The 18,190-nt window shown below is 53.2% G+C and overlaps 1 protein-coding gene across 3 annotated transcripts in view; it reads right to left on the bottom strand.

Moving 5' to 3' along the window:
* Positions 1-17,747, bottom strand: part of HDAC7 (histone deacetylase 7) — a 58,522-nt gene extending 40,775 nt beyond the window's left edge. The window contains exon 1 of one of the 3 annotated variants that reach the window (XM_072358004.1): positions 17,620-17,747. In XM_072358004.1, the coding sequence (XP_072214105.1) occupies positions 17,620-17,638 (19 nt within the window). In that variant the 5' untranslated portion in view covers positions 17,639-17,747. Of the gene's footprint in view, positions 1-2,549; positions 2,653-17,619 lie in introns of those variants that run through there. The other 2 variants (XM_072358008.1, XM_072358003.1) reach the window with 2 other exon arrangements.
* Positions 17,748-18,190: the final 443 nt, after the last annotated feature.

Genomic DNA, 18,190 nt, shown 5'->3' with positions numbered 1-18,190 from the left:
AAGAAGAAATCGCTTCAGATACAGAGCAGAGCTCTGCCTCATCCCTGAGCAAAGAGACCTGCGCTGGGCTGCGGCTCAGCCGTGGGGTTCCACATCTCCAGAGGTCAAGCAGTGCAAGATGCAGTGAGATAAACACCGAAACACGAGTGGGCAGCAGCTGGGCTTTTGCTGAGCTATTTTGTTCTCTTTTACACTACCAGAACAGAACATGGGAAGTTACATATCGAGCATGCATGCGTGCACGCAGGCTGGCACCCGATGCGAGCTATTTTTGGTGCTCTCTGAAGCTGGCTCAAGCTGCAGCTGCTCACAGTGAGTCTCACCTTTGGGGCTTTCCCTTTCCCTTTCACCAGTGCTTTTTATTTTTATTCCCGGACCGGCTTTTCCTTCCCATTCATTTTCAAATCTCATTTATCTCCAGGTTCATCTCTTTAAGTTTGGCTTGATCCCCTCTGAGATGATGCTTGAGCAGCACCTGATGGTGCTCTGAGCTTTCAGCCCACCCTGACCTCACCCCACACAGAGCAGAGCACATCAATGTGCCCCCTGAATCCCCAATGATGCCAAAGGGACCACTGTGATGATTTGATGACAGACAGCTCATTCTGAGAAAGCCCAATAACTTGACAGTGAAAGTCCCAGCAGTGCCCACTCTGTGTATATCTGCATATCACTCAGTGCCACCAATTCCAAGTGCAGTTTGTTGGGATCTTTATGCTTTAAGACTGGAAGCTGCAGGAAGAAGGGATTCATTCTCCCCTTTTAGCCCTTTTTTCCCTGCTCAGAGCCCTAAATTCCCCTCCATCCATCCTTCCCAAAGGATGGGGAAGGCAGCCAGGGGCTGAGCTTTCCAAGCTGGATCTGTCCCTTCAGCTCTACTCCTGGCTCCACATGGAACTTAAGGGCACATCCCAGGGCAAGCTGCTATTTTCCTCCTCCAAAACAAGAGCCCTGTCGGAAAGGAGAGGTTTGAGGTTGGCTGCCAAGTGAAGAATCGCAGCAGTCTTTGACATTTGTGATCTTCCTTGCAAAACCTGCCTCCAACTGCAAAAGGGTCCCACCAAGACCTCCCTCCATCCAGGCGTAGGGTAAGGCCAAAGCTCGGATGGAGATATCAGAGCACTGAACTAGCTGGCAGCACCGCAGGGTTAACACCAACCATTCACCAGAGACTATTTTGGAAGCACGGGCAGTATTTTTAGCCAGGAAAGCAGGCACCACTTCCCTTTCTGCCATCTCTCCTCCCTCTCCCAACGAGCCAGGCCTCTTTGCTGCAGCCCAGCGTGGGGATGCACGCAGAACCCGCTGCTGGTTGTGAAAGAACCGTGCTGCTATTTTGATCAGAGGAGCTGAACACGCTTCACCCCTCTGCGTTTTGCAATCCTCGTGCCGACAAAGGAGGAGCAGCCGCCTCAGGCTGCCTGGGCTCACCCCAATCCCTGCCTGCTGCCCACAGCATCCTGCAGCCAAGAGAGGGTCTATGGGGAGGGCGGGCAGGGATGGCAGCACCTCATTCTGTGCTGCTCTGCATCCTCCTCCCTCTGCTTCCTATTGCTGTCTTCTTCCATCTCATCTCCTTCCTGTCCTCCAGCCCCAAAGCTCCACACTCACTGGGCCCACTCCAGGTCTGCACCCCACAGCTCATCTCTGGACCTCACAAACTATGAACATGCAAAACATGTGACAAAGAGAACGGAGCTGTGCTTGCCTTTCCAATGGAGCTGTACTTGGTTTTCCACTTCCTTTTATTTTTCCCCAGTCGGATCCCCTGCTTAGGGTTGAATTGGGGATGCTGGAGGCTGACCTGCTAAGCCTGCCAGCCATGGCTGACCCAGCAAGCAGGCAGGAGGTGGGCGAGTTGCTGACTCGGGCACAAGAGGGCTTGATGCTTTTTATTTGCTGATGTACGATAGATATGGGAGCAGAAACTCACACCCTGAATTGGGCAACGCTGTACTGGGCACGGGAGGAGGCTGCAAGTGGAGCTTTGGGAAACTGCAGCAGTGGGGTGCTCAGGATGCATCCTGTGTGCAGACCTTTGTGCTCTGTATTCTGAGGCCTTCAACGTGAAGGCAAGCAGAGGCTGAGCAAGGGTTGAGAAGGTCACCCAGCCCAGCATCAGCCCGCTGCTGGTGCAGCTCTGTGCCCAGTTGCATGTTGAACGCACCGGGCAGAACTGCTGCATCCCTGCAGAGAGCAGCTGATGGTCACTGCGTTGTGCTGTGACTTCTCTACTTCCATTCAGCAAGTGGGAAACTATTCACATTTCAAAGCAAAACACTGAGAGCACGCACACTCTCCGCACACAGGAGTTGGCTGCCTACTCAATAGCTTCCCTCCTCCACAACACCTTTGCCTTGCATCATTGCTGCAGGATCTGACCCTCCTCTATGGAGACCCTCAAAGGTCCCCCTGCATCCGGAGACCCCCAGCCCACCTCCCGCCACCCCCATCCTCCTCTGTTCTAATAACCAAACAACCGCGCTCACCCATCAGCCCGGAGGTCTGTTTTAAATAGACTCTCCTTCAATAAAGACCTACAAAAATACCTTTGGTCGTCCTTTTGCTGAGCATGAAACCACAGCGCTGCAAAGAGGAACCAGCGACTCAAAGCAGGGCACGCTGCCGCCCGGCCGTTCCGCCCTCCCGTTGCTGTTTGCGCAAAGCAAAGGGCAATTAATGGGGATGGAAGATGCGTGCTTCGCCCGCCCGCTTCCCCCCGTCGCTCTTGTGGGTCTTTCGGACGGCCCCAGGGGAGAGAAAAACATTTGTTTTAAAAACAGGAAAATGTGATTGTAAAACCACAACAATGGGCCGGGGAAGGAGCCGGAGCAGCTCTCAATTTAGCTTTCGAAACAGCCTTCCAGTTGACTAAATGTTTCTGTAGAGCAAACAGCCGCCGCTCCGTGCGCCCTCTCCCGACTCCAGCAGCGCACGCAGCCAGCGGAGCTTTGCTGTCTGTGCCACATCTGCACCGCCTACTGCAAAACCCCTTCCTTGTGCAAGCACTGGGACAGCCCACTGCAAACCCCTTCCTTGTGCAAGCACTGGGACAGCCCACTGCAAACCCCTTCCTTGTGCAAGCACTGGGACAGCCCACTGCAAACCCCTTCCTTGTGCAAGCGCTGGGACGGCCCGCTGCGCTCCTCACTGCACGTCCCCTGCGCTGCCCAATTGATGCAGCGTTTTCTCTTCACTTTTGGCTTTTTTCTTCCTGAAAACTCACTGCATGGATCCTCATTCTTGCTATTTGCATCAGTAGGGGAAACAAAAAAAGCCAAACGTTTTCACATAAAGGGGCCGTGTGAGGTTACAGCACAGTTCACGCCTATCACCGCCACCTGAACGGCTGGAAATTGTTTATTTCCCTTCCAAATGCCCAGAGGGTTTGTATCCAGATAAAGAAATAATAGCCGGCAAACAAAAAAAACAACCTCTGTTTTCCAAAACACAAAGAGAATGCACTGAAGGCAGACCAGGATCCGGGCTGCTTCTGGGGATGGGAAGCCAAAGAACCAAAGGAGCCATTTGCAGGTTTTCCCCTTGTTCCCCACCTTTCCAGCTGTGTGCCACGCTCAGTTCTTGCTTGTAGCAGAGCAGGATGGCAACAATCAAAGCCCTGAAGGCTGGGAGGCACTAAGGTCCACTGACTGCCCATCCTGCTCAACAAGGGGCTGAATGAAGAGCCCATATTATACAAGATGGAAGGTGACTTAACCATAGGTTATCCAGGATGGAAGCAAACCTGGTCACCCTCGTGCTTGAAACAAAGTCATGCACTTCAGGATCCCATCGCTGCCACAGCTAAGAGCTAAAGACAACTAAGCAGGTAAAGACAGAAAGAAGTGGGGATGGAGCTGCATAAAACCCCCAGGCAGTGAAGAACCCCAAGGCTGCTGAGCAGCCACATCCTACCCACAACCAGGCCACCCTCAGGAAGAGGCCAGTGCTGTGCCTGCTGCTCTCAGCTCACCCACCTACCCCTATGACAGCACCCATGTGGGGACCCACCTGGTGCCTGCACCCCGAGCTCAAATCCAGCCTTGAGTCCACAGGGACCGATGCTCTGTGCTGAGCTCTGGTTCTGACCCATGCTGGGCTCTGCTCTGTGCTTTGAATGGGATGGGAATGCCAGCTGCTCCCCTCAACGCCCAGCACCTGCTGAGTGTTTCAGGTGGTCCTTCTGCATGGCAGAAGTGCATGGCACTGCCCTCCCGTCCATTTTGGGGACATCTATTGATTTTTCATGGATTTCTTTATGAATTGACACTGAATGCTGTGGAAGCCCTGATGGAACCTCCCCCAGAGCCATGGGGTTGGATGGAGCCGTCCAGATGAGCCATCCAGCACTGCTACACCCCAGGTCACAGAAATCCCAACTGATAAGAGGACAGCCTATGGTGTGAGCATCCCATTCTGGGCCAGCAGGGACCTCCAAATCCCTCCCAACATCCTCTCACTGAGATCTGAAGCGTTTTTCTACCTCTACCCCAAAAAGAACAGAGGAACACCTACCCTACCCTGCACCCCAAACTCCCCACGTGGGATTTCTCTCCGGCTCACAATTAATCTGCAGAGCTGTTTAGAAGAGAACAACAAAGATTAAGGCTTGCACGACAAGGTCTCACTGAGCAGCATTTCAGCACGTTGTGGTCCCCATTACGTGGGTGCTTCTCTCTCCTGAGCTTTGAACGTGACGCTCAGCAGTGAATGCTTCAGGCTTAACAATGGTGACCTCTCCATCCGCAAGTCTTTGTCATTACTCACACTTCAGATTCAAAGTGATCCGTTGGAAACCATCCTCTCTGGGTGGAAAAAGCACCCCCCCAAAGTGTTAACAGCACAGCACAGCTCCTCTGTGTTGTTTGGCACTGCAGGGTGAGGGCTTGATTTGCAAGCAAGGTTGCAACTGTGAGCAGAGCAACTCAGCCCAAAGCAACTCAGCCCAAAGCAACTCAGCCCAAAGCATCGCATCACAGCTCTCAGCTCCCTGATGCTCAGATTTCCAGCATCAATTCATTCTTATCTTGCAGCCTTCCTGAGCTGGGACAGCACCTGTTTGTGAGCATCACTGCTGTGCTGAGCATCCAGAGCCACCATGTTGTGTGCGTGCAGATCGCTTTGCTTTAAGGGCCTTGCTGCTTTCCATCTGTTGGCTCTCCCAGTCTACAACCTTGTTTTTGAAGCACGCTGCGCACGTGCTCAGCCTTCTCTACAGCCCAGAGAAATGAAGCGAGTTGGAAATTCCCATGCTGGGCCGTGGGAGCGTTGCACCACTCTCAGCACTTCTGAAGCAGGGTGAAACTCAAGAATCCTTCCATCACAGCTTCCCTCCTCCTAACCTCACAATGCACACCAGTCTATCTCGATGCCATTTCCCAAGCTCTTCACCAAGACAAAAGAGCAGGGAAGTACCAGGGGTTGACCGGAGAAGTGCTGCACTGCTTTGTGACAAAGGAAACAAGGAGATGCCATCCCGTCCCTTGGTGCAGGCTGAGGAGCTGCTGCAATGTGAGCAGAGTGCAGCTGTGTATCCTTATGGTTTAGCAGCACAAAGGCAGTGCCAGGTGAGCACGCATCAGATAAAGCCGCCCGTGCTGTGGGGTGTGCAGCAACGCTGTGCCATGCAAAGAGTGTGGGGGGAAAGGGGGGGGGGGGGGGTCTGTGGGGCAGCAAAAAGAACTTTGTGCTTTCAAAAGCCGAAGCTGAGCATCTGGGCTGCAAACAAGTGAGCACAGGTGACCCGCAAGAGCCTTTTAGTGCTACGTGAGAAAGGAAAAACTCAAACCCAGAGCGCTGCTGCTTGGAGGAGGGGAATGGTGCCCACCTGTGGGGAGGTTTTCCTGCTCTGCATGGTCCACATGCATGGAACGTGAGTGAGAGCTGCTGCCCCTTGTGCCCTTCCCCTCCCAGCTGGTGGCTGCCAGGAGCCAGGAAACGAGCACTGTGAGATGGCTCAGCCCAGAGCAGCCCTGCAGCAACACAGGGGACTGGGGGGGGATATCGGAGCACAGCAATAGCACAGATCAACCAGAGCAGAAATCCCAGGCAGGATGCATCAGGCTGAGACCGGAGCAGAAACCCTGTGTGCTCCTGGGAAGGCTGCAGCAGAGCGATGCTGTGCACACCAACATCATTTGCAACTAGTGCTCCCCACGCTCCTGCATGCACAAGCAGCTCCAAAAGCCACCTGCAGCCTCTTCCATTTGCCACCCTCTGCCCTCTGCCCTGGGGCAGCGGCCAGCCAAAACCCACAGCCATCAGAGAAACACCACGGAGGTGTTCAGCAAAGAGCACACAGTGTTAACAAAGCCCAAATGGAGACACGTTAAGCCCAGAAGATGGTTTGGAGGAGTACCTTTGTTGTCAGTGCTCATCTGCCCGGCCTGCACGCGGAGCTGCCTGCTGCCCTTTAGCTTTGTCTCTCTTTCCCCCCAGTGCATTGTGACAGTCCCCCAGGGCAGAGCAGCTCTTTAGTGTGGTCTGCACCGTGTGTGGTGAGGAGCCCTGCTCTCTAGCTTTTTTCTCAGTGCAGTTTCCATGCTCGGTTTCAGAATGACAACCTCTGATGTAGCTCTGCCGCGGGCAGCGGCTCTCTCTAGCACACAAGTGGGTTTATCTCGCATCCTTTCATTTAACTCTCACACCCAGCTGGGGGGCTGAAGGCTTTCAAAATAGACATCAAGCTGCCAGGAGGCTCTTGGGGCTCTACCAACCTGTTTACAAACGCTCTGCTGAGAACGGCCCTTTTCCATCAGTTCTCCCATTGGTATCATTGGTCACCTGGGGGATCCCTGGACAATGGGTACCCCAGGAACAGATGCAGCGCCTGGTTTTATATCAGCTGGGTGGTGTAGAAAGACTAAAACTGGAGCTGCTTCGAAGCCACCCACGCTTGCCCAGGAAGGGAAAAGTCCCTCCCTTAGAGCATGAACAGCCCAAAGCTCAGCTTTCCAAATGGCACCTATGCTATCGAAGGGCTGATCCCAATTAATGGCACCTAAAGACGAAGGAGCCGACCCCCTCCTCATGCTGCAAGTGATGCCTGAGCACCAGGGGCGGTCAGGGAGTCTGTAACATAAGCAGAAATGGCCCCAGCTCTGCACTCAGCATCTCAGAGCACTGGAATTGTCCCCCTCCATGCTTGGCAGCACATCTCTCCCATGCAACAGGAATGCTCTGTGCTCGCTGCTCCCAGCACCATCCCTGCAGCAGATGGAGGAGCTGTGAGCATACAGAGCCCTTTTGCATCTCGATGGGAAGGCCAGGAGCAGAGAGAATCCGAGGGGGCTGAGAACAAGAGAGCTCACACAGAGCACCATGATCCCAAATAGCCGTGGGCAGAGAACCTGGGCCGGTTGTTCTGCTGGAAGGACACCGCGGTTCACACAATACAGCACTGTCTTTCCCTGCTACGCTGGGGGAAATTGGTTTTTCCTCCTTTTAATTGTCCTTCTGTTTGCAAATTGCTCGTGTGCACTTTTAGTCTCGGTCGCTTCTATTTTAGGAGCGAGGCAAATGGCAAACGAGGAGAGAGAGAGCAAGTGAAGTTTCCATGAGACTTCTGCCTCCGCTGCTACGACATGGGATGATGATCCCTCAGGGCCAACATGAAGCGACACGGCCCCAAATCACCCCCCCCCAGCAGCACAGAGCGTGCTCTGCTCAGATTGATTGCTTCAAAGCAAAAGCCAACAGTTGGAACTCAGTGCACGCCATGAGCATCCGCAGCGCCCATTGCAGCAGGGAAATGCCAGCAGGGACAGTTCTCTGCAGAGCCAAGGAAGGAAAACCCCAATGCTGGTTCTCCCCACCTTGTGATAAAGGGCAGCAATTCCTGGCCTTGGGGGGACACAACTGATAGGACAAAGGCACCAAAAGGTGCATGGGATCCTTTGAGCTGCGTCAACCTCCTCTTCACCCCACCAAAATAATGGGTGAGCATCGGAGTAAAGATGCCCAACAGGGGGGGAAAGAGAAAGAAAGGGGGGGGGAAAAAAAGAGCTCTTAAGAAATAGAAGGTCAAATTCTCTTCTTATGCAACTCCCTCACCAACTTGTAAAACCTAAAGCTGCAGGACATAAATCAACCACTAACTGCCTGGGGTTACAGAGACACTTCCTCTAATAGCACCCGATTGCGTAAGTGCCTTTTAACGGGGAGTTTGTCTCTGCTGAAATCTCTGTTAGGGAGAAGCTGAGCAGCCCCTGCTGGGCTGAGGCTTTGAGCTCCATCCCTGCCCCGCTCCCCTTCCTGGGGACACCCAAGGTTCTCTTCCTTCAGCCCCTTTTGCACCTGGGGAAAGGTTGGAAGGATCTCTCGGCTCAAACAGCGTTTTCCTCCAGGGATGCAGAAGGGAGAAAGCAGCGGGATCTCACCCTTCTTCCCACAGCAATGCCATCTATGGGGTCCTCTGCCCACAGTACACCAGTTCTGGCTGGAAATGGCTTCATTTATATCTTATCTCCTATTTTGTACCCCCTCCTTCCTCCCCCCCATCCACAAACAAAGCCAGAAACCGAGAGAAATCACTGCGCTCCACTGCTGCTTCAGAGCATCACGTTATTACGACCAAAAAAACACAACAGGGGAAGGAAAGGCCATCGTGTGTCTCACATCCCCCCCACCCCCCCTTCCCCTTCAATCCATGGGACAGAGCCCTGCACCCAACGCAGCCCTGCTGTTTGTTTGGTGACTGTTCTGCTAATGCCTATTTTTAGCTGGTGACGCCCCGGGGTATTTCGCTTCAGGATGTCCGGTCTGAGCCTCTTTCTGGGAATCCCATGTTCTCTAATTGTAAACAGCCCCATTCAGTTGCTGTAAGCACCGAGAGGCCCCAACTCATACGACTGGGGCCCGTCAGGTGTGAGTCAAACAGGAAGCCGCTGCCGCTTCCACAAGCAAAGCATCGGGTGTGAAAATGTGCTCCATTCACACAGCCCCACAGCCCAGCCCAGATCCCACAGCACGGGATGGCTCTGGATGCAGGATCAGCTCCAGCCCTCCTCCAACGTGCTGTCCCTAGGAGAAAAAGGGTTCCCAAGGGCCTCACGTGTGGATGTTGTAAGGGAGAGGGGATGGGATAGGGATGCTGAAGGAATGGGATGGGGATGCTGATGAGGATGGGATGGGGTGGGCACAAGGATGCTGAAGGAATGGGATGGGGATGCTGATGAGGATAGGATGGGGTGGGCACAAGGATGCTGAAGGAATGGGATGGGGATGCTGATGAGGATGGGATGGGGATGCTGATGAGGATGGGATGGGGATGCTGATGAGGATGGGATGGGGATGCTGATGAGGATGGGATGGGGATGCTGATGAGGATGGGATGGGGATGCTGATGAGGATAGGATGGTGATGCCAATGCAGGAGGTGTGGAGGCACAAGAGGGGACAGGATGGAAATGAGGAGCAGTTTCAGCCCCATCTCCCACCCCATGAGACTGAGCTGAAGCAGCTGCCAACCCGAGCTCAAAAACACTGACAGGGAACAGTTTGATCCTCTGCTAACAGCAGCACGCTGCTGCCCCTGTGCAATAACCCAGCCTGGGGTGACCCAAACACACATTCCCTGTGCCTTAGGAGATGAGCATCCAGGTCTGCATCACCCCAGGGTCCAATCACTGTGCAAAAGGATGGGGTGTAAGGGCATGGGATGTCCTTACAGGAGAAGACCTGCCACAGTGACCACAACCATTGCAGCATGCAGGATAGGAAGGCACCAAAACGTGTGTCCTAATTTCACTGGGGCCACAAAGAGCTGCAGCAGCACCAGCCGCCCTCTGCACCCCATCATTTGAGCCCTCAGATTCCAGCAAGCAGCAGCAATGGCACCGCAGCAATCCTCACAGCTCAGCTGCCCTGAAGGACCCAATAGTCAGCAGTGCAACAACAGAGACAGCAAAACCCTCCCTTGTGCTTCTCTGGAATCACAGCATCATGGAGCTCAGTGACCTCTGCATTTTGCACAGGGTAGGAAGGTCAGAGCCAACACCTGCAGCACTGTTACAGGACGCTGATGTTCCTCCAGCCTCCCCAATGCACCTTGCAGCCTTTTGGGTCCTTTTGGGACAGCCACCCCCCTGCATGGGCTCAAAACCCAGCGAGGAACTGAGCCAGCTGAGCAGCCCATGGCAGAGCACGATGCTTACAGAAGGCTAAGGATGGCTTTGGATGCTGTAACGTATCCTGTAGGAACCCATCCACACCAAACATCCCCATGGACCTCAGCACAGAGCTCCCCATGCTCGGAGCATGGTTGTACCCATCCTTTATCTGACTCATTTCAGCATCTCAGGGGAAACCCTGGCATCGATAAACAGCTCTCTGCTCTCTGCCTCCACATTCACCAACTGAAATCTGGAGTCTATTTTTAACCCTCTGACACCCACAGCTGGGAGGGAGCCGGCAGCTCCCCGCACTCGTGCTGTTGTTTACCGGGTGGGTGAAGTGACTGCAGCGCTGGCGAGGTATCGAGCAAAGTGAGACCAAAACAAGAGTGCTGATGTGTCATGCTGCCACTTTCCATGCTCGGAGCCTGCACTGTTGCCCCCGGATGGGGTATGCAAAACCAGCAAGCTCCCTTGTTTTATTTTCCAGTGCATCCTCATATGAGTGTGCTGCTTGGTATGCTCAGTGCTCTGCTTGCTGGGGGGCTGGGCTTCAGGCATGGCCATGAATGAATGGGGAAAAGAACTTAAGGAGGAGATGGGTTCATCCTGCAGCACGGACATGGCATGAAGGCTGCCTGAATCCAGCAGGGTGGGTAGAGCTGCTACTGCTTGGAGCCTTCATGGAGGTTTTTTGCACGCTGCTTGTGCACAGGGGAGCGGATGCAGCCTTTGTGGTCAGGGCAGGACACAGCGTGCTTCCTCCAGTTCTGGAGGATCCAAGAGCAAAACTTCCAGCTTTCCCTTGAGGAAACACCTCCACTCTGACCGCTGCAGGAGAGAAGGTCTGGTTGTAATTCCTGAACAAAGGCTGCCTTGAACAGCAGCGTCCCAACCCCACCGCAGCACAACACCTGATGCTTCCTTCCCGAAGCCCCCACACTCCCTGTAAGGCTTTTGGTGACCTCTGAATCCAGGATGGCTTTAGGAAAACCACTGGCTGGCTCCTAGAACTGTGGCTGGCAGCTCTGCTTGCTCTGCTTGCTCTGCTTGCTGCCTATCCCCAGCTCAGCTGAGAGGCATCGCATCAACCTGGGCTCCTCATCCAGCCAGCAGCCAAGGGGCAACACAACATCACCCAGGAAACATTCTCTCTTTGGGTTTAATGATGGAAACCATCTGCTGTTGCGTTGCTCAGAGCTTCACGCAGCCTTCTTTCCTTCTCTCTGGGCACCAACTTAAAAGCTCCACATTGCCTCCCCGGCAGCCCAGAAATAGCTCAGAAGATGCAAATCCATCTGGTAATCCCAGTTGGTCTCCATTTCCCCATTGCAGAGGGGGCAGAACCATGTGCTTGTCCCTGAGCTGCTGGTCCCTCTCCAGCTCTTCCTGCTCCGCTTCAGCGTCGTGCTGTAAAACCTTCATTTCCTGACACACATGGGACGAGGCCAAGGGGTCGTGTTTTGGACAACCTGCCTTTTCCATGGCAACTGGCAATGATGTCAGTGACGTGCAATGATAGGAAGGGGCCAGCAGAATGGTGAGCCCTCCAGGAACTGGGTAGGAGGGGTGGCTGAAGCAGTGCCCTGGGCTGGGGGAGCCCTGAATCTGCCCTCCTCCCAGCCACATCCTTCCATCCACCCCTGTGATGCTCCATTCACAAAGCAGAGCATCCAATGCTCTCCCCTGCGTGGGTGTTTGCAGGACGTATCTGTCCTGTGGTTGTGGGGTTCTGAGCTCCCCCATTCCCTCTGTTCTCTCATCCCCATCACAAACCCTCTCCATCCAGGAGAGCCCCTTTTACAACAGCAAAGTAATTACAAACTCCAGCAGATGAGCTTGCGGGACACTGATGGCCAAACATCAGTTTGAATGCTCCCACTTGGCCATGCCTGTCTGTCTACCTGTCTGGCCTTCCAGTGGCTGGAAGCATCTGCCACCACAGCTCTGAGCACAGCATTGCTACAGCAAAGTCCTGTCTGGGTCAGCCCTGAGATACCACACATGGATCAAAACCACCTTCCTACGCATAGAGTTGCCAAGGGACCCCCATCCTAATTGCCTTTGATGCAACAGGAAATCCTACAGACTTCTTTTCCATCTCAGAAGCAGCTCTCCAGGTGGGAAGCATCATCAATTCTATCCCCATTCCTTATGCTTTACAGACTGACCTGGGCACGCAGCTGCAGCCAGAAGGGAACAAAGCCAGAGGAGCATTGCAGAGACGAGAGACAAGCTGCTGGAAAGCACAAGCCATGCACCCACAGCAGAGTTCTCACACAAATTTAATGGGTAATTGGTAATAATATTAACCTGCTGCATTCCCACAGAGCACTTATCTGCCTAAAGGTCCCAGCAAGGAAAGGAGCTAACAGGGCAGGCTTGGTCCAACTCCCTGCTTTAACTCTTCCCCTGACAGCAGGTAGTTCAGGTACAGCAAATAACATCCAGAAAAACCCACAGGCATCAACAAAACAGCAGGGAGAGAAGAACTGGGTGACTGCAGGCATGGATCTGCACCGGGCAGGTCTATGAAAGCAGAGGGATGAGCTCATGCTGTTGGTGGTAGCACAAAACTGATGGCAGATGCCATCCAAACAGTGGCAAACCTCATTTAAACAGCGGCAAACACCATCACAGCGATGACAAACAAACACCATCGAAGCAGTGATGCTGCTTTCCCTTCGTTTTAGACCTCGTAGGGTCCAAACATGGGGAAATAGCCCTATCAAAGCTCAGCCCCCCTATGGGAACCCAACAGCACCGGGGTGGGGAAAGAGAAAACAAAACAACCCCACGAGAGGACTTCCACTAACGCTGCATGAAAAGTGAACACTCAGCAGAGCGAGGTTTCCTGCGCAGTGAGAGTTGGAACAGGAAATCACTGCTTCCTGCATGCAGAGGAAGCGCCTATCTAATGCCTGTGATCAAAAACAAACATCGCCTCGATTCAACAAACAAAAGGGCCTAAAAAACTTCAACAGCTTTTGCAGCCCGGGTCAGCTCCAACAGGAGGGAGAAAGTGGCCAAAAATAAGCTGGTCACTTTGTGAAAGACCCTCGTCCTCTTCCCTGCGTGGCAATAAGGTTGCACTGCATGCAGGAGGCAATGGGGGTTGGTGAGCCCCAGCTGTGTCCCCAACTCTGCTCTCATCCCAAGGCATGGAGGGGACAGAGGTGGGCACCAGCAACGACCCCAAGTGCTTGAGTTTGGTAAAGCATTGATCAAATGCCCTCTCAACCTTCTCCAAGTGCTCTGGTCGACCTTTGGGTCAACCTTGTTGCCCAGCTGGGATACTACAGCCCAGAAACACTGCTGGCTCATGATCAGCCTTTGATCACTGCTGACCAGCCAAGATACTATCAGCCTTCTGGCCATAGGGCACACTGCTGGCTCAGCCTTTGGTCAGCCATCTCCCAGTGCTTGGTCTCTGTGCCTGCTCTTGGATTTGTATTGAGATTTCATTTCACCTCTAGAAATAATTCCCTTCCAAACCGCTGCGGAGGTTCCTTTTGTTCGAATGCAGAATCCCTTCTCTTCAATATAATGAATTCAGGCTATGGGGATAGGAATACTTTCTTATTCCAGAGAAGGGCTTACAGACCTTGGTCTATAAATCATCCCCGTGAGCAATGAGATCGTGAGGCTCTGCTCATCTCAGGGCTGGAGGATGCTGCAGGCTGTGCAGTGCCCAGGGACCTCGTGCTGTTATTCCAGCTTGCTGCAAACCTTTTGTTTTTGGACAAATCCCAGCTGGGAGATGGATGTGAGGAGGCTGCAGGATCCAGGTGCTGCCCGGCCCCCAGCACAGCACCAGTCATGCTGGGGAATGGATCTGTACAGCCTTCATCCCCTGAGTTATGGGCTCTGGGTGTCACCAAATGCTGCACGCGTGTTGTTTGCCAGATTTAAAGCACAGACACAGTGAGGTGGAGGAGGTGGTTTTGCTTCAAGCCCAAAGTAAAGAGTGGGGGGGTTTTTTTCCAGCCCTGGCTGAGCCTGAAGCTCCAACATCATTCATTCTGCACACGTCTGATACTCCAAACCATCCTGGCTGGAAAAACCCTGCTCTCCCAGCACGAAGCTGAGCACACTAAAAAGAAACAAAGAGACCAGGGTTGATGCAGGACGGCGTGTCTGAAAGGCAGCGCTCCTCCACATCAATGACAGCAAGAAGAGAAATATAGCTCAGGAACAAAGGGAGGGCCAAGCAGCAAACAGGGCTGGCCCACAGGGACAGGGAAAGGACATGGGGACAGCACCACGCATGCCATCTCTTTGCTTCCCCCACCACTTTGCATCCCCCACCACCTTGCATCCCCCACCACCTTGCTTGGCCCTCAGCTTGCTGTGGGTTTGCACCAGCACTGCAAAGCTCATGATGGGTTTTGCAGACCCACACGCATCAGCCAGGCCACAGCACAGGGCAGGATGCAGCAGGTTTCTCCCCTGTGTGTTTTGCACTCAAAGGATGCCAATGCAAAGAGCAGCAGATCCAACCACAGGCTGATGGAAAAATGATTCCAGCATCACTGATAGCCCCGCAATGGACAGCAAATATGAAGGGTAGGGGAACTTGCAACTGTGTGGCCACCACACCAAATCTATTCCTGAGCAGCTTGTCCAATGATATTAAAACCATCAGGTGCAGCCAGCATGAATTTGCTGAGTGCTCACAAAAGCATTGAGGCTTTTTTGGTGCACCTGGTTCGTTAAAAACAAATAATGACAGTTTCCCCATTTCCTGCTCTGGAAAGAAAACTTCCATAACTAATCATAGCCAGTTAACGTGCATTTAAAGCGCATTCTCCTGTGCAAAAGCAGAACACGAGGCTGTGTCTGTGCAGGAGGGTCGGCCTCTGGATGCTCCTTTAAACGCTGTCTGCTCCTTCCTAATGCAGAGCTGCAGTCCCACGCTGGCGGATTGAAGGGTTGTTGAGGCTGTTCCATCCCTGGCTGGAAAATCCATGCAACATCCCTGGAAAGTTGATGGCTGCTGTGGAAGTGCTGGCCAATTTCCTCATTGTGCAAGTGCCAAAGAAACAGAGATGAACTCCCAGAGGCTGCAATGGAGGGGGTTGTGGGCACTGGGATGGGGAAGGCAGCTTTGAGCTGTTGGGGGTAGAAGGAGAAGTGCTCAGGTCCTCCCAAAAACCAAGGAGACACAACGATGCCTGAGATCCAAAGGCTTCATCTCCATTTATACGAGCACTTCAGCTCCTGCTGGGAACACAGGTCAGGGGGTGTCCTCACACTGCAGGATCTGGTCGCTATCACAGCTGATGCTTCTCATTCCATCTCCATCTTTACTTTTGAGTTGTGAACCCAATGTCATCCCTCAATGAACAGGGCAGTTTTAGCTGAAGGACTCTGATACTCCCTGGAATGGAGCAGCCCTTCCACGACCACCCAACCCATCATCCAACCTCAAACCCTTCCACCTACAGCTCCCATCCCATATCCACACACCCAATAGCATTGCCCACAGCTGCTGCATTGAGCAGAGCTCTCAGTGAGCAAATGCCACAAACACAGGTGGGATGGGAGGAAAACACCCAGGGTTGCATTGGACCAAGAAATGTGATTTTAAGGAGGAAAAGCACACATTCAGCACACATTCAGGCTGCTCTGACACAGAGCTCTGAATGATTTTTGCACAACAGGTTCTGTTCATTCATAGCTCCCCTGGCCATAATACCCAGAATCACACTTGGTTACCAGGAGGTTTCTCCTTTCAGAGCCTCCCATTGCCTGCTCAGGGCACAAAACCCATCTCCTCAGCCCCACATCTACACCTGATGGTACAGACATTTCCTTTTATCTATGTTTACCTCCAAAGAATTTAGTTCCCATGAGATTACAGCACACTGGAGGCTCAGCACTGCCCAGGTGCCCCACTGGGCTGCATGAGAGAAGTGGGGCACTTCCTCCTGCCTCCCCATACCAATGGCCAAAGCCTGTCCAGAGCTGCTTTCCTACAGCAGCCACACCACTCAGCATCTGACCTACATCTGCTGGTCTCAGCTGCAATCTTCCAGTGCTTTTTAACACTAAATCCTGTTGCTTGCACGTGCCCAGGTTTACCCAATTAAACCTACATTTCCCTCCATCAGTGTCTTTTCCCTCTTTTCCATCAGCTGTTTCCAAAGCCCCCATGAAACACAAATATCCCTCATGGTTGGGCTGAGTGGTTGCCAGATGAGCCTCCTCCTCCTCCTCCTCCTCCTTTCTTTTCCTCCTCCTCTTCCTCCAACCACCACCAGGTTTGTCCCCTTCACCTGAATGGATTCCTTCTGACATGGAATCCACCCTCGCTGTGGTTATCCCACACCTCCCCTCTATGTTCCAGAGCAGGAAGCAGCAACGTGGGAAGCTCACCTGTAATAAAGCTTTGAGGTTTTCTCATCTGGTTTTGGCACAGAGGATTACGACAGGCTTTAGGGGCTGCTCTTTTCCATGCCCGGTCCCAAAGACCTCAGACACCCCGTGGCATTTCCCAGACTGAGATACTATTTCCTATGAATCAGATTTCAGCACAGACAGCAGATCCTGGAGACAGATGGAGACGAGGAGGAAAATCCCCACATGAGAGCTCAGACATCGACTGCAGCGTCTGGGCTGGATTGGGTTGCGTGCTCAGCTCAGCCCTATGCAGGGTCTGTAACACACTGCTGTCCCCTGCCCCTCTGTGCCACGAGGCTGCACAGCCCACCTGCATCACCTGTATTTATTTTACACGTCGCATTCCTCCTCATTCCCCAAAGTAAGGTAAAGGAAAGGAATTCGTTGTTAGCCATTAGGAGCAGACACAGCAGGATAGGAGCTGCTCTGTCCCAAACATCCTTTGGAGTGACAGCCCCTGTGCCTTTGTTCCCATTGCAAAACAACAGACAACATGGGCAGCAGAAGGGGGTTGCAGCCCCCACACTGTGCAGCCCCCACCTCCAAAACCACACACCTGGCACCACCGGATGGCCCTCCCGCAGCGCAGCTCCTGGGAACACGGTTGCATCACATTTGTTTTGCTTTGCTTTGCATTGGAGAGGAGGATTCCTCCCACCGTGCTGAGCAGACGGTGTGGCCCCCGGGTGACATAGGTGACAATGCCACCCAGAGATGGGACGGCGCAATGGGGACATGGGGAGAGCATAATGGGGACGGCACCATGGGAGCATGGGGACAGCGCAATGGGGATGGCACAATGGGGACACGGGGACAATGCAATGGGGATGGTACCATGGGGACATGGGGACAATGCAATGGGGATGGTACCATGGGGACGTGGGGACAATGCAATGGGGATGGTACCATGGGGACATGGGGACAATGCAATGGGGATGGCACCATGGGGACAATGCAATGGGGATGGTACCATGGGGACGTGGGGACAATGCAATGGGGATGGTACCATGGGGACAGCATTGGCACCAGCTTGGGTTGGGTTGGAGCAATTGGGATGCTTTGCAGCATCACACGCATGGGACCCCCACCCCCCCCCCAGTACTCACCGTGGCTTTGTCCTTGCATCCAGAGGAGTTAAAGCCCTTGGAGATGCGGCCGCATTGTCCGAGATGTGTTCGTTGTGGAGGGTGGGGGGGGAGGTGGGGAGGCAGCTGCTTTCTTTATATCTCAAGATTCACTAAAGTTCAGGAAGAGAGAGAGAGAGAGAAAAGAGAAGGGAAGGCGAAAGGGGAGGGACTGAGCAAAGGGCCCAGAGGCCGTATAGAATGACAATGGAAGGAAATGCTTTATCAAACCTAGAAAGCCAACCCTGTCCTGGGAACACAGAGGGAGTTAAAAAAAAAAGAAAAGCAAGCTCGATGAAGAAAAGCGAGTTCAGCTGCCTCAGTTCCTCCCTTGGCAGCAGCCCTCCTCCCCCATCCCCTCACTGCAAACACAATGAGAGCCGAAAGCGTCCGGCTCCAACACTCCTGTTTTTTTTTCCCCTTTTCTTTCATTAAACAGAGAGAAGTTTCAGTTCTTCAATAATAATAATAAAAAAATAGAAAGAAATCCAACAACCAAACCCTGCCCGGGAATGGGAATGTGACGCTCTTCCCCCTCCCCCGACTAGCAGCC

This window comes from Excalfactoria chinensis, chromosome 28 (genome assembly GCF_039878825.1).
Source record: "Excalfactoria chinensis isolate bCotChi1 chromosome 28, bCotChi1.hap2, whole genome shotgun sequence".
Classification (NCBI taxonomy): domain Eukaryota; kingdom Metazoa; phylum Chordata; class Aves; order Galliformes; family Phasianidae; genus Excalfactoria; species Excalfactoria chinensis.
The sequence above is the reverse complement of the archived record's forward strand: the minus strand, read 5'-3'. Positions and strand labels throughout refer to the sequence as shown.